The sequence below is a fragment of the Boleophthalmus pectinirostris genome, unplaced genomic scaffold (assembly GCF_026225935.1).
Source record: "Boleophthalmus pectinirostris isolate CB_2022bp ecotype Guang Dong unplaced genomic scaffold, ASM2622593v1 HiC_scaffold_9, whole genome shotgun sequence".
Lineage (NCBI taxonomy): Eukaryota > Metazoa > Chordata > Actinopteri > Gobiiformes > Gobiidae > Boleophthalmus > Boleophthalmus pectinirostris.
The window spans coordinates 17,201,034-17,216,644 of NW_026571541.1; the positions used below are offsets into that span (position 1 = coordinate 17,201,034).

At 38.6% G+C, this 15,611-nt stretch overlaps 2 protein-coding genes across 6 annotated transcripts in view; both read left to right on the forward strand.

Moving 5' to 3' along the window:
- The first annotated feature begins 3,696 nt into the window (after positions 1-3,696).
- Positions 3,697-5,541, forward strand: snrpa (small nuclear ribonucleoprotein polypeptide A). Of its 2 annotated transcripts, none has more exons than XM_020928630.2 (7): positions 3,697-3,802; positions 4,086-4,166; positions 4,246-4,418; positions 4,511-4,669; positions 4,775-4,912; positions 4,987-5,075; positions 5,154-5,541. In XM_020928630.2, the coding sequence occupies exons 2-7, from the start codon at positions 4,094-4,096 to the stop codon at positions 5,311-5,313; spliced, it is 792 nt and encodes a 263-aa protein (XP_020784289.1). In that variant the 5' UTR covers positions 3,697-3,802; positions 4,086-4,093; the 3' UTR covers positions 5,314-5,541. The 2 variants fall into 2 exon arrangements, with proteins under 2 accessions (XP_020784289.1, XP_020784288.1); XM_020928629.2 differs by having other exon boundaries at positions 3,704-3,802; positions 4,511-4,672.
- A 134-nt stretch (positions 5,542-5,675) lies between these two features.
- The window catches only part of LOC110163689 (protein jagged-1b), a 31,069-nt gene continuing 21,133 nt past the window's right edge, over positions 5,676-15,611 (forward strand). For 2 of the 4 annotated variants that reach the window (XM_020928698.2, XM_055167026.1), the window contains exons 1-2: positions 5,676-7,555; positions 9,731-10,048. In XM_020928698.2, the coding sequence (XP_020784357.2) occupies positions 7,346-7,555; positions 9,731-10,048 (528 nt within the window). In that variant the 5' untranslated portion in view covers positions 5,676-7,345. The remainder of the gene's footprint in view (positions 7,556-9,730; positions 10,049-15,611) is intronic. The other 2 variants (XM_055167027.1, XM_055167028.1) reach the window with 2 other exon arrangements.

A 15,611-nucleotide genomic window follows, 5' to 3' on the forward strand; every position in this document is an offset into this window, starting at 1 on the left:
GCGATAGGCAGTATTGATGCACTGGAAGGATGAAAAGGGAAACCTTTGACTGCCTAAATCATTCTGAGTTTGCAGCGAACATTTTGTATGTGGAGCGCCATCAAAGCAAAATCTCGTTTGTTAAGCGAGAAATGCAGAAGAGAACACACTTTCTTGTTCTTGTGGCTTTACATCACATCTTGGTCACTTTGCAGTGGAAGTTTCTTAGTGAACAGCTGGTGCCTTTTGCTTTGGCGTTGACTTTTTAAATTCGTAACTGAGGTTGAGCGAGGGATCGGACGGACATCCGACATACCCCGCTGCTTTGACATGATGACTGTAGGAAGACAAGCAAATCCCGGTCAAGACTAACAACGGCTAACGGAGAATACTAGACAACTCTGGAGTTTTACTTCTGACACCAGTGTAGCGTCTCCCGGTAATGAATGGACGAATAGTTTACAAGTGTCGCTTTATTGCGAGAACTGAATTGGTTACTGTCGGCCATAACCACTCCAATACAATCCGGTTAACAGTTCAATAGGTCCCGCTCAAACTCGGACCTCGCTACTCACAGAACCACCCAAAAAAAAGAGAAAAACCCCTCTCCTTACAACCCCTCTTCCTGATGTAAAATGGGACATTTAAATGTTGGATCTTTGGCCAATAAATCTTTCATAATTAATGACGTGAGTGTTGCTGATCCTCAGTTTAGATTGTATGTTTTTAACAGAGACATGGACAGGTACAGATAGAGCCGTAACTTTAGCATTCAAATTACAATAAAATGATAATTGAAGGTGATTTTAATTTACACAATGATGTCAAATCAGACGGGTTAGCAACAGATTAATTTAATTTTAATCTTTTATACTGTATGGATTTTAAGCAAAATGTGTGAATACAAAAAAGTCCCCTTGGGAAAAAACAAACAAACAAGACAACTAAAGCAAAACTGTAGAAAAGCAGAAAGAAAATGGCACAAGAATAAAATCACAATAAATTATGAAATATACCTTGAACAAATGAGAAAATACAACAATGGTATGAAATGTAAAAGAGAAGCATACCTCTCCCAACTCATAAGTAACAACATTAATAATCCCAGGATTCTGTTTTCCACAATTAGTTGTTATTGACCCTGTTCGTAATTGGAATGACCCATTAAACATGCCAAATTGTGATGACTTTGTCACCTACTTCAGCAGTAAAATACAGTCCATTAGAGCTGACCTGCAGGAGATCCAACCAGGCAATGTCTGTAATACAAGTCCTTTGGTATTTTTATCAAGTACACTTGAGAGTTTTGCCCTGGTTGATGCTTCGACTCTTAACAAAATACTGTTACAATTAAAACCAGCCACTTTTTTTTTATATCCTATTCCTACATCGCTTTTTAAATCAGTTTTTATTTTTTTAGCCCAAGAAGTTCTTAGTATTGTAATTTTTTTGTTGCAGACAGGTTTTTTTTTTCCTGCACCACTTAAAACTTCCAAGGTTAACCTCTGCTCTAAAAAGACAACTTAGGTCCCTCCCTGCTCAGTAGTTACAGACCTGTGTCCAATCTGCCGTTCTTAAGCAAAATTCTAGTGAAAATAATTTTTAACCAGGTTAATGATTTTATGATTTCCAACAATATTTTTGAAATGTATCAATCTGGTTTTAGAGTACACCACAGCACAGAGACTGCATTAGTAAAGATCCTTGATGATATAATATCCAACATGGACAAGAAAAGTCTGTCCGTCCTGGTACTGTTGGATCTTACGGCAGCATTTGACTCAGTAGACCATTGCATTATACAGTTGATCTCTCTGGGTTGGTTTTTAACTAGTTCATAGTTTAATAGTTTTTAACAGGGATTTTTATGTTAGTCTTGGGGAGCACTCCTCCACAAAATGTAAAATGGAGTACAGTGTTCCCCAAGGCTCAATTTTAGGTCCTACCCTTTTTAAACTTTACATGCTGCCACAAGGACAGGTCATCAGGAGACACGGTGTTAACTTTCATAGCTATGCCGATGATACCCAACTCTCTATCATTGTGTCTCCTGATGACCTAAGCCCGATTGACACCCTTTTTAACTGCATTTTAGATATTAAGTCCTGGATGGCAGCAAACAGCTTCCAGCTCATCCAGGGCAAAACCGAGGTTTTAATTATTGTTCCTGCAGCTCAGAGAGAGAGGCTCAAAGCTAAACTCCAAACCTAATCACTGAACCCCTGTAAGAGGGTAAAAAGTTGAGGAGGAATTCTTGATAGTGAGCTTAGCTTTGAGCCACACATCAGGTCCATCACTAAATCTGTTTTTTATCATCTAAAAAATGTTGCCAGAGTCAGACCATTTCTCTCTCAAGCCAGTGCAAGGACTTTAATACATGCTTTTATTACAAACCGTGTTGATTATTGTAATGCTCCCCTTTCTACTCTTCCAAAGAAAACTACAGCTCCTCCAGAACTGTGCAGCACAGCTGCTGATGAGGACCAGGAAGAGAGAGCACATTACACCAGTACTGAAGTTTCTGCACTGGCTTGTGAGCTTCTGGATAAATAACCAATACAAACCAATACAAACCAATACAAGTTCTTGTATTGGTTTATAAAGCTCTTAATGGTCTTAGTCCAATTTATTTATCTGATCTGCTTTTATCATATGAGCCCTCTCGGACTCTCAGGTCCTCAGCTAGTCATCTTTTAACTATCCCAAGAGTCCAGACTAAAACTCACTGTGAGGCGTCATTTAGCTTACCCCTGTTTGTGAAACAGTCTGCCTGAGGATCTGAGGTCCGCTGCGAGTGTTCATATTTTTAAAAGTAAACTAAAAAACTTATCTTTTTAATTCAGGTTTTATTTGAAACTTTTACTTGTTTTAACTTAAATTATTATTATGATTATAATTATGATTATATTTATTTTACATTTTCTTAGCTCTCCATTTTTATTGATCTTACCTCTCCATTTTTATTTTTACTATATAACCTTTAGGAGCTTTATGTTTTATGTTTCTGTTTAAATTGTTGTATATATGGATGAAACAAGGGGGGTGGGGTTGATGTTGTATTTAATTGTAATTTTTCTGTTGCATGTACAGCACTTTGTGCTACATTTCAAATGTATGAAAAGTGCTGTACAAATAAAGTTTGATTGATTGATTGATTGACTGACTGATTGATCTGAACATTGTAATACTGAAGTGTGCTTTAAATCAAATGGAGTATTGATGGAGGGATTGCTTTTCAAACTTGTGGAAAAATCTATACTCACAGTTAAAATTATATTTTTCCTTGAAAGATGAAATGTTTAGAATATTACCATCACAAGCCATTAGATCCAGAACAAATGTAATGTTTTTGTCGAACCAGTCCAAATTGAACATTGATTTTTTTCCCCCCTCCCACTCAGTATTGCTCGGTTATTCCATAAAGTTGACCCATGTGGAGAAAATGTATTGCCATATATCATGTTTAGCTCTTTATCTGTAGCTGCGCTAAACCTGCACACATACGAAAAAAAGGATGCAGCTTATATATTATTTTATTTTGCGTGTATTTTTCACCAGACAACATTCTTGGTAATTAAACCGTTAGCACATAAAACAAAAGCATAAAACTTGACTGCCAACGTTCAGAAGAAAACGCATAGGCCTACGCAATTAAATCAATAAACAGATCGTTCGCATTCAGTCCAGAGGGTGGCGACTGTGCACTAAAACAATTTGCACCCACGTTTTAACAACGAAGAAGAAAGACAGGAATTATCGCGAGATTACAAACTACAAAACGCTCTTGAACGTTTTCATTCATCGGCTCGGTGCTCGGTTCACGGTGAGGTGTTTTTTATTGATTATTGTAATTTTACTGCGTACTTTTCAAACGCATTTGATGTACGAGACGCTATTATAGGTATAGAGTATTTATATAGCTCTGTTTGTAGTGTGTGGAGACCAGAAGTGTTAATTTGACGGTCAATCATGACTGGCATTTTCTTTGCTAACCTAGAGCTAATTGCCAACCAAATCGATTAAGTTTTTCTTTTTTTTTTTAGCTTTTATTTGTTTCAGTCGATATCTATAACATGAAGTTAATATTTTCTGATTGTCGTTCACAGGTAATAAAATGGCAACTGCGGAGGTGCGGCTGAATCACACAATATACATCAACAACTTAAACGAGAAGATCAAGAAAGATGGTGCGTGGTGTAACTGCTGCAACATGCATATGGGTATAAAGCTGTGCATGTGCTTAAACGTGTTTTCCCTCGTTCTCAGAGTTGAAGAAGTCTCTCTACGCCATCTTTTCACAATTCGGACAAATTCTAGACATCCTGGTTGCACGAAACATAAAGATGAAAGGCCAGGCTTTTGTTATATTCAAAGAGGTGAACAGTGCCTCCAATGCACTCAGATCCATGCAGGGATTTCCTTTTTATGACAAACCCATGGTAAGATGATACGTTTCAGAATATCATGCTATTATTTGTTTTAATGTGTATGACTTTAATTAATACTGTGACCTGAACTTTATTTTCTTTAGAGAATTCAATATGCTAAACAGGACTCTGATATTATTGCTAAAATGAAGGGAACTTATGTAGAGCGTGACCGCAAAAAGGAAAGGATCAAGAAGCCTAAACCAGAAGGATCCAAGAAGGCTGCAGCAGCTGGAATGGTCGCTGGTGTTCCAGCAGCAATGGTTGTGAGTGAAACATTTACATTTGTTATTTATCAATATATTTTATCTGTTGCTTAAATGATGACGACACCTTTTACTAAACCATGGATGCCATTTTTGAACCAGGCTCCTCGTATGATGCACATGCCCGGTCAGCCACCATACATGCCCCCTCCTGGTATGATGCCCCCTCCTGGAATGGCTCCTGGCCAAATTCCTGGGGCAATTCCTGGTCAGATGATGCCTGGTCAAATGCCTCAACAGGTACTGTGTATCTTCCAGCAGCACATTATGACATACTGTTCAGGATTTTGTTTTCAGAAATTGCTCCATTTTAGGTATCAGAAAATCCTCCAAATCACATCCTCTTCCTCACCAACCTGCCTGAAGAGACAAATGAACTCATGCTATCCATGCTCTTCAACCAGTCAGTGTCAACTTTCATTTTGCAATATTGTTGTTTCAAACCTCCAAGCTTAAACTTCATTCTCATTTGAACTTACAGGTTCCCAGGATTCAAGGAGGTGCGTTTGGTCCCAGGCCGGCACGATATCGCCTTTGTGGAGTTTGATAATGAAGTACAGGCTGGGGCTGCACGAGAGGCTTTACAAGGCTTTAAGATCACACAAACAAATGCCATGAAGATCTCATTTGCTAAAAAATAATATTACTTTAAAGCTGACTTAATCTTTTGAGTACTTTTTTTTTTTTTTTTTTACTATTCACATTTTTAGAAAATATTTTTGAAGATGCTGTGTAAGTATCCATCTGTAAGTATACACACTTTTTTCAGATGTCTTTACTTTCAAGCATTGCACCCAGGGTCTGGTTTCCCAGACATTGTACCTGGAGCTTTTTTATATATGATAATTAAACTGTTTTCACAATGTTAATGTAAATTTATTTCGTTTTTTTGCTCAAACAAAAATTGTTGATTGACCAACAAGGTTGAAAATCAATAAGCCTTCCTGAATATAAATTGGATTAGAGTGGGCTGCTATACATTTGTTAAATGTAAGACCTGAAGAATGTTCAAACACATTGTACTATGGGGTTCTAAGTTGCTAACACCAGCATTAAGTTTGGTAAAACCTTTCTATTTGTGTGAATACTGTAAAACATAAATGCTGCTCACAAGCTACAGTCTCAGCTGCAAAAGCTAAAACACTAAAGCCCTGGCATTGTCTAGTATATATGGCCTCTATGGTGGATTTAAAGGGGCAGTAACTTTCTGGAGATGGCTTGTCCCCTGCATGATTTGATCGAAATAGAAAGTTAAAACTATACTTTGAAGTCTTCACCGTGGAGATGAATACAAACATACAGGCTTGAAACTTTACACTATTCACACATTTAGTCATTTTTTGGGGGGCAGTTCAGCACTTAGCCAGTTATTTAATTTTTAACACACAAAACTAGTTACTGTAGAGAATGCAAGTAATTTCTCATCGCATTAACATCTCTCTAACATCTCTCACTGTCAATGTCTGGCCTGTCTCAGTAGGTCACCTTTCAGCCATGTAAAGCAATAAACAGGCAGTCTACATGACTCTAATTTTCTTTTAAGTTAATAGCCCACTAGATGTCGCCAACGAGGCCCAAGACCATGTGTAGGCGCCAAACGTTTTAAACCTTTCTCCAGGTACGCCCATAATAAAAGTCTCCTCCTCTCATTTAAGAAATGCCTGCGTCAATTGGTTCGCCTATAACTCTGGTCGTGTCTGAAGGTCACAGCTCTCTGCTCTATGCAAATGAACTTATGGGCTCCTGAAGAGTCGTCTGTTCTGAGCCGCGGAAGCACCAGCGGTTGTCAGGGAAGCTCTTGAGCAACACGCCATTGAATCTCATTATAGACTGGCTGCAATAAGGCCATACATTGTAAGAAGTTAAACTTTGGAAAATATGCAGTGTTTTAATTTGACCTACCAAATAGGGAACAGTAAGCCTCTATGCCTCTCATCCATTTCGCAAGTCTAAGCATAGGCTAGCCTATATAAAGAGTCCATGCAGGTAACACCAGCTTGCAATAACATAATACGTTTTCATTTATTGTATTAAGCTACCAACAGGGATCTGGAAATGCGATTTAATTGTTCCTCCTGAGAAGGTTTGATGTTGGACACAGATGGGACTGAAATTAGAATCCACTGATGTACAACAAACGACAGAGGAGGTAACCAAACACTAAGTTTATAAAATACACAGAGAGAGAGAGAGAAAGCGCGAGGAGCCTTCTGGACAAGAGACGAATAGTCCCTGCCTCAGGACACACCCTCCGCTATCGCGCGCACCGTGTCATTGTTTCCCACAGTGGCTCAGTGGCCGCCGGTAGGTTTCGTATCGGATTGACAAGTGATGGGGCAACGCTCAGACAAAAGGAGCGCCTACATGAAATCATCCTGCTACTGGTCACAACTTTGAATAGAAAAAAAACAAGTGGCCTCTTGTCACGTGTTTTTTCTATTGTGTCCAGACTTCAAGAGAGAGTTGCGCCTGTTAATTGGGATGAGAGTTCAAGTGAAGTGAGCCACCAGATTGGACCTTTAAAGCTTCTTAAGGCAGGTGGTGGTGGGAGGAAGCGCCTCGCTATAGGCGAGTGGAGTGTTTATGCTCAAGTGGAACTAGGGCAACGCGTGGTTTTGACCGTAAAAACGGTGGGCAAGTAGCTCTCGTTATGTTTTTCCTGAACTGGACGTGATGAAGTGGAGAGGACTGCGGACACGGAGGAGCGCGCTACTTGACGCAGGGATGGAGACGGCAAGAGCGTGTGGTGGAACTCGAATTAATTCTTGGAACAGGACCATAAAATTTACTGTAGACCCAAATATGGGCACGTCGGGCCACAGAGGACACTTCCACCTGCAGCGGACTGTGATTTTCCTGGTTGCGCTCACGATACAGCCGCAGGTAAGCGCCGATTAAAGTCTATTCCTGGACCGCACTTAAAGCTCCCACGCTGACTTTTGACTGTGCTTCATTTCTGAGCACAGCTGCGCGTTAATAGACTGCAATGAATAGTGGTCCTTTCTTGTAGAGTTGACTTCATTCCTGAGCCTCTGCATGGCGCTCTGCCCACCTGTTGTTTCAGCCCCTGGCTGCATCGCATGGAAAAGGGCAAACATTGCATTTGTTGAGCTCAATTAAAAGAGAGTCAAAATAGACTTATAGCCTAAAATATGTTTAATGTATGCATCTTAAAGCCATTTTGGTCTACTGCTTTATTGAAATGCAATGATTCAGTTTATTATGGAGTGCCTCAAACTATTTGAACGGGCTAAGTCATTTTATTTCGTGAATTGTGTCAGTGCCAGTCAAACCAAGATAATGCCTTTTTCCCTTGAGGTATCAAGCATTATTGAATGGGCCCAGCTCTACGTTGTGACTGTGGTATTCCCCTTAAACCCTCCAGGCATCCCCATCCTGGGTGTGTGGAGTCTAGGGCACAGCCAAATCATCTCTGGGGCGTGTGAACCATGAGCATGTCTGTGTGCTCACTGCAGCCCCGCAGCTGAAGCATAACACTGTCCACTCCCTCTGCTCTCTGTGGAGCCCATCACTAAAACAGCCAGGACATGCTTCTGAAAATAATGATGAGCACAAAAGCATATATATAATATCTGAAAATTTTTAGCTGCATTTTGCAAAAATGGGCTTTAAAATGAAGATTCATTAGCCTATTCAGAAAATCATTCCATGGCTTCCATTGTGAACTGACTTGTAGTTTTTTTGTTGAGGGATTACATTCCTTCCCCTTCAGCCTTTTCCCAATTTTAGAGTCACCACAATAACTTAACCAGGGTTATGATTCCTATATAAAATAGACAACTGACTTTTGGCAAAAGGCTACATACAGGCTTGGGGCATAAAACATGTAAACTATAGTGTGCCGAAAATGACAGAACCGACTTTTCGCCTACTTAAATAAAATGTTCCTGTATATATCTTATTTTAGTTAATTCAGCTCTTCATGTGGAGCCATTCTGGACCGGTCCCTCTTGTGTATCTGGTGTGTGTTTGGTCCGTGTAAGCGCTGAAACACTGGTATGTGGGGAATGGCTTGGGCACACAGTGCAGTGGAGGAAGAAAGGGCCATGCCGAGTGATGAGCGCCACTGTATCTCCATAAGCCTTTTGATGTGGAGTGGGACTTCACCCCTCCCCCCTCTCCCCCTCCGCTCTGGGACAGGGGCAAGAGGGGGGCATCCTTCCACAATGAGGCCTGACTCATATTCAGCTCAGCATCCCAATCATTTTTACAGTTAATGAATGGATAGTTGATTTCATGAACTTGTGTTTGTATAATGTGGTTAGATTTATTTATACAAATTTATTCAGAGGATGATGAAAATACTGCCAATACTTACTGTTTGCCAGAGACAGCCCAAGTGCTATTGTTTAATCAACAGTGATATAGACAGACACTAGCACACCCACCTGACCTCAGTGGCCTGGGACTCTCTGGGGGCCTTGTTAACTGAAGTGTGTACCACCTCCAGTTCATCTTCAAACAGGCAGATAGCTGTGACAGTGTGAGGCGCCTGTGATCACCAGAAAACGAAACTAAGCAGAATCTGTTTGTCACATAGAGAAGTAAAAGAAGGAGAGATGTGAATGAGTTTCAGTGCCATCATCCCTTGGGAAGGAAAATAAGATGGGAGTGTTTGTGGCACATACACAAAAGAAATAGAAACAAGTCATATGATATCAGCCAAACTCATCCTGACGAATTTATGAAATCTGGCAGTCCTTGTTTCTTCAGTTTATCACATGACGACAGCAGTCTGAAACATAAGATTCATGTAGCATGTTGGGGAAACAGCCACTAATTCACAGCTTGGCACTCTAGGGATAATCCATATTTTCTTTGTATTTGCATGAGGCCAAGGCAATAAACAGAATGTAGGTTAAATAGTAACTCTCAATACAAACTATTCACCCTATTGGAAATGAAAATTAAATATTAAATTAATAATTAAATATCCAACAACTGACAATATTACAGTGTTACAGAGTTTGACTTGAGTATGTGGTTTGTGTTTAAATATTGAAATAATAATTAATACAATTTTATTTACTCTTGCAGGTTGTTTTGGCAGTGGGAATGTTCGAGCTTCAGATCTGTCACTTCCAGAATCTCCATGGACTGCTGCATAACGGAGCTTGCTGCGACCTCCAGGCCAACGGGGGTCAGCAGTGCTCTGCCAGAGACCAATGTGATACCTATTTCAAAGCGTGTCTTAAGGAGTATCAGGCCAGGGTCGTTCCAACTGGACCATGCACATTTGGGAGCGGCAGTACAGGGGTCCTGGGTGGGAACTCTCATTCACTTCGTCACCAGAGCCATGGAGTGGAGGATAGCGCTAATGGGCACATTGTCATTCCCTTCAAATACGCCTGGCCGGTGAGTACAGGGGCCGAGTGGGTCATCTCTGCGGTTACCAAGGGAACCAGTGCAGCTTCACATTAAGCAGTCTTCTCCAGCAGAGCATTGAATAATAGGACAGGGTTTACATGTCCAAGATATTATGGCTTTTAATGATTGGTTTAGTAAATATAGAAACAAAATTTCTGTGTGTTATGTTTTATGTTTTGTGTTATTTAGTGTGTTAATAATGTCACATAAAACTTGATATATTATAAATAGGCTACTATGTAATATTATTTAAATAGTAATGGTCTTTAGTCTGCAACTGTCCTCTTTTTTTCTTGTAAGCGGGTTTAAGCTGCTGTAGCTGTCTTTGGTCTCCTCTCTGCTTTCAGTGTAGAAACATTCTTAGAAGGTCTCTCTGGCCCCTCTGTTTGTGTGTTGTATTATTTAATGATGGAGCATCCACGTTTTCTGATGTCAAAACAATTGTCTTGAAAAATCCAGACCAATTACTTTTTCCATTATAACAACAAAAGGTGAGCATTGTGAGGGGCAGATATTGATTGTTGTCCTACGTATGTGGTCTTTTTCGTTTTCTCATGCAGTCTTCTGTCAACTGTCTGCAAGCTTTGTGGGAATATATGGTCTGCTTGTGTTTTCAACCCATTTCACAATTATGGACCATTAGGCAAGTTTCAAATTCTTTTCACTAATTTATATTTGTTTAGGACCTGAACAAGTATGTTAATTTATTTTAAATAATAATTTATTTAATTTATTATTTTTGTAGAAAAAACATGCTTGAAAGTTTACTCAGAGTCCCAGCATAGTTTACTTTGTTTTCATTATAAATGTATTACAAATATGGACACAGTAAGGCCTAATGGCTTAAAGTTAATGTTGTAATAACATCTGGATCTGACCAAATGTCACTGAGATCCACAGCACTGTACTATTTTGCAGTAATGATGTATTCTTCTTTTGTGTGCACAATGAACTGGAAGTTTGATGCAGTCTCCACATTAGTGCAAAGATGTGGCAGTAGCTTAATTTTTATATCCTGGCTTGTGTCATCCTATTTACCTGAGACCCTGTGCCTCAGAGCCCTTTGTCCTGTTGACTTTTGTGTATGTGCTGCATACACACTTTGTTCACACTTTTCCTCTCTGTGGATGGTGTGTGAGTGTGAGAAAGTTTCTGGTGTCAGAAAGCTGAGCTGAGGGGGGCTTGGAGAGATGGGTGTGGTCTCTGCCATTTGGACTCAAAGAGCTGCTTTATGTCTGGGCAGGAGAGTGATCCCTGTGCCCCAGGTGAGGCGATGAACAGGTGAGCGCACTCATTATGGGGAAAGGTGAGCTCTGTCCATCCCATGGCCTGCCTGTTTGTTTGGACTCTCTTTCAAGGTATTTCTCCATTTATCACCCAAATATTTATAAGTGTGGATAGAGATTTACACATTTGCACTGAATACAGGCTGTTTAAGTTAGAGCACAAAAATACACTGAGTATACAGAGTGCACTGCTCACCTATAACATACAAACCACCTTATCATGTCCTTTTGGTATAACATGGCCATGGCCACACAATATAATTTGGTTCATGTTTCTTTAACACATTTATAAAATCTTTATTCTGATAAACCTTTTGTGCATTTTGGCAGAACCTTATGTAGATGTTTTTCATTCAAAGCCCTCATTAAGCACATTTAGAGACATTACCATAGCATGACCCAAGTGATAGTGTAGTAGAAGTATTTGAAGTAATTTGACATTGTGATTTTGGAGAGTTGATTTATATTTTACATCTAAAACAACAAAGGTTTATTTCTTTTGTTGTTGTTGTTGTTGTTGTTATGTTATACACAGTTATTTGTGTTCTTTTGGCTTTGTATTGTAAATCACAGACACTGAGGGACAGTTAGCTGTGGCGCCTCTCTGCAGAGTGGAAAAGATCAAAGGCTTTTTACAAACTCTGATGTGTCATGTCTTAAAACCCCCGGTGGTTTCATTGTTGGATGTGTTTGGATGAAAAAAGTGTCTGAGCAAGATTCCGATAAAGTGGCTTAATTCTTGTGATAGCACAAACTAATTTACTGCATTCATAGGATATGATTTAGTGAATGGAAGTAAGTGTAGAATTACCCTAATAATTCAGTGTGACTCAGACTTTTCTTTGGAAGATGTCTTTGGGGCTGCTAAAATTTCTTTGACAAATGACACTGTGATCGCAGCTACAGAAATATTGTTAACCTAAAGAAATGGGGTGACATCCCAGCCATTCATAATCCTCATGCTATGTGTAAAAACTGAATTGCGGTCAGGTTTAGTGCCAGGGGCCAGAAACAGCTGCTCGTGGGAAAAACATTCTTTTACCACACACATGCACACTTTGTAAAGTGACGTGTCTATAATCATTATAGAACAACATTCACAACTTGTACCTTAATATTGAGATATTACCTTCTACATTATACACCATGGCATGCAATTCCTGAGTTTTATTTTCTTAGCAGATCTATGGGTTGATCATGTTCAATTAGGACTGTTGCTATAGCAATTAACAATTCAACACAAAATACTATCCCCTACTTCTTGAAATGCCACATATAACAGGAATTTGAAACTCATGAATAAGCCTATTATTCATCGGTTTCAGCTTTCTTTAAACATCATTTGGAGGACATCATTTCAAATGAGTGCTATGGCAATGGTGACATTTTTTGAACTCTAATGAAGATGGCTGGGGGCCATATACATATATATATATATATATATATATATATATATATATATATATATATATATATATATATATATATATATATATATATATATATATATATATATATATATATATATATATGTGTGTGTGTGTGTGTGTGTGTGTGTGTGTGTGTGTGTGTGTGTGTGTGTATATGTATATATATATATATATATATATATATATATATATATATATATATATATGCAATTAATTTAAATTAAAAAAAATGTCATGTTCATTTCATTCTCATCTGTTTGTGTGGCCAGTAGTTTGCCCATCATAAATCCATGCATTTTTAGCTATAAGTAAACAGCATGCATTTTGTCAGAGCAACATAATATAAAATATGTGTTTGTTTTTCAAATCTTCAACCACAATAAATTAATAATTTTTACCACATTGTAAGTATACATTTCACAACTGTGAATATCAAGCGCTAACGAATAGCAGATTGTATGAACAAAGCATTTTCTCTGCAGCTCTCAGGCCACTCTCAACATGCAAACTTTGCCTTCATGCAAATTATTGACTGTACATATACAGTCAGAGCAGACAGCCAAGATCATTCAAATGGCATTATATATTCAACTCTGTCTCACAAGATTACTTGCATCTTATGTGATCCCCACACGATGGAGAAACCTGTGTATTCTTGTAACGTGGGAGGCTATTTGTGAAATCAGTGAAAGGAAGAGGAGAGCGTAGTTGTATTTTTCTTTCCTTTCCGTTTGTCCTTTCCTAGTCTTTTGTCTGGTAATTGACTCACCTATGCAGTCCCACATTCTTGCCTGATAGAACCATGGACTTACATAGTCAGTCAATACTTAACCATTTCCCTTCATATTATAGTTGAATGCCTTAGCCAATACGTGCACATCAAATACAAAGCAGGTTAATTCCCCTGAGGATTTGGCGCTTGTGTTTTGTGGAGATAAGTTCATAACTCGGGGGTAAACGTCTCAAGGGACGCATCTTTTAATGATTTCATTTGTGTGCAAATTGGATTGAGAGTGGAAGTCTATTTAACAAAGAGAAAAGAACAATGATTTACATGATCAGTCTGACATTAGCGTGTGTCTGTAGATGTCTGTGCCCTTGAATAAAGTATGTAGGTATATAGCCTATACTCTGTTGTGATCACAGGAAATTGTTTTGGTGTATGCGGCAATGTCATTCTCACATCTGTGGCCCATTTCATTGAGTTTTACACTTACATCACTGAGGTCTGATTAACACAGTAATCCCACAATTGCCCACGTTATTTGAAGATACTGGTGACTGGCAAAGCAAAATAGGTGTGGACAAAAATTTTAATAATCATAATAAATAAATAAATTAATTAAATTGTTTTTAAATTGCTTTAGCACCAAACACAATATACAACCACAAAATAACATGTTTACACTTCACAGTAACTTTTTTTATGACTCAAACCACCAAACTAATTTAGGCAACTTCCGGAGTGCAGTGCATTTCTGAAGAAAGTGTTTGCCTGCACGATATGAATGATTCCCATCTGCAATTAGAATAATGTAAATGATTTCTCATTCATTCTTTAAATCTATGTAAATGTGAGGTGGTTACTGAAAACAGTTCGTGCCTGTCATCTCCTCACATAGACTAATTGTTCAAGGTCAGACTGATGTAGAGGAGGTTGACTCAGAGGATTCTGTTTTGTAAACATGATGATACCAGACATACTAGTGCATGGATATGTTTTAACTTGTAATACTGTGAGAATATACTGTGAGAATATTTTGATATAAACTTTAAGAGTCTCTCAGATTTACCCCTGCAGCCTCCAATCTATGAACCTTTGAAGTCATCACATCTCTGGACAGAGGCTCCAAAAACTATTGACACAATACATTAAACTCCAGACTTCGTGACTGGCCTATACATCCTTCTGATGCATAGGTCAGTCATGATAACACAGTTTGCAGCATGATATATTGCTGCAGAGAAATATTGCAGTAAAAGACATATTGAAAACACTTTATGCCACTGACGCAAAGCAGGAGATTCACAATAAACACATTTTTAAATATATATTATAATTGAAAGGCCTGCTACTACTACTACTAACTGCTACTGATAAATTACAGAATTACTTAATAATTAGCCAAAGAGGTTATTCTACCCTCAACAGATCACATCTTATATACTGTATCTTACATGAAAATGGCAACAATCAATCTACTATTGCAAAGAAATTGTGCACACAATAAATATTGAGCTCCAATATATTGTTCCAGCTTCCATATATTGAACGATATAGTAATTATCGGGACAGGCTGAACTGATGCATGTTGTTTACTTATAGGGGCCATCACATTGCACATTTCCGTGCTGCAGTCGTGAATCATTGTCACTGTACCTGCTGGCAAATATAATTTTATCCAGTTAACTACAACTTTAATCTTTTGGCCACATCCTAGCAGAGCATGTGTAGATTACCCTTTTGAACATTTTTTCCACTTTAATTAATTACTACGCTACCTGATATTTATTGTTGTATGCGTGCATGTGACTGTACTGCATTTATACGTATGTGATATGTCCTTCATGGGACAATAAAGGTTCTATTGTCAAGTCTTTAGTCTTTAATTTGAGTGAACATAATTATAAATATTTAGATTTTAAAAACACACAAGGCTAAAGCTCTCACGAGACACCCTTTCACTTTTTGCACATGTAGAGCAAGCGTTGGCTAGACAAGGTAATTTCCTGTGGAAGTTAAGAGGAAAAGGAGTGGGCGTGGCTGTCAGAGGCCACTCAGTCCCAGTTGAGAAGGTGGTAGATTAATGCTCACAAGGTAAAAGTCAATATAAA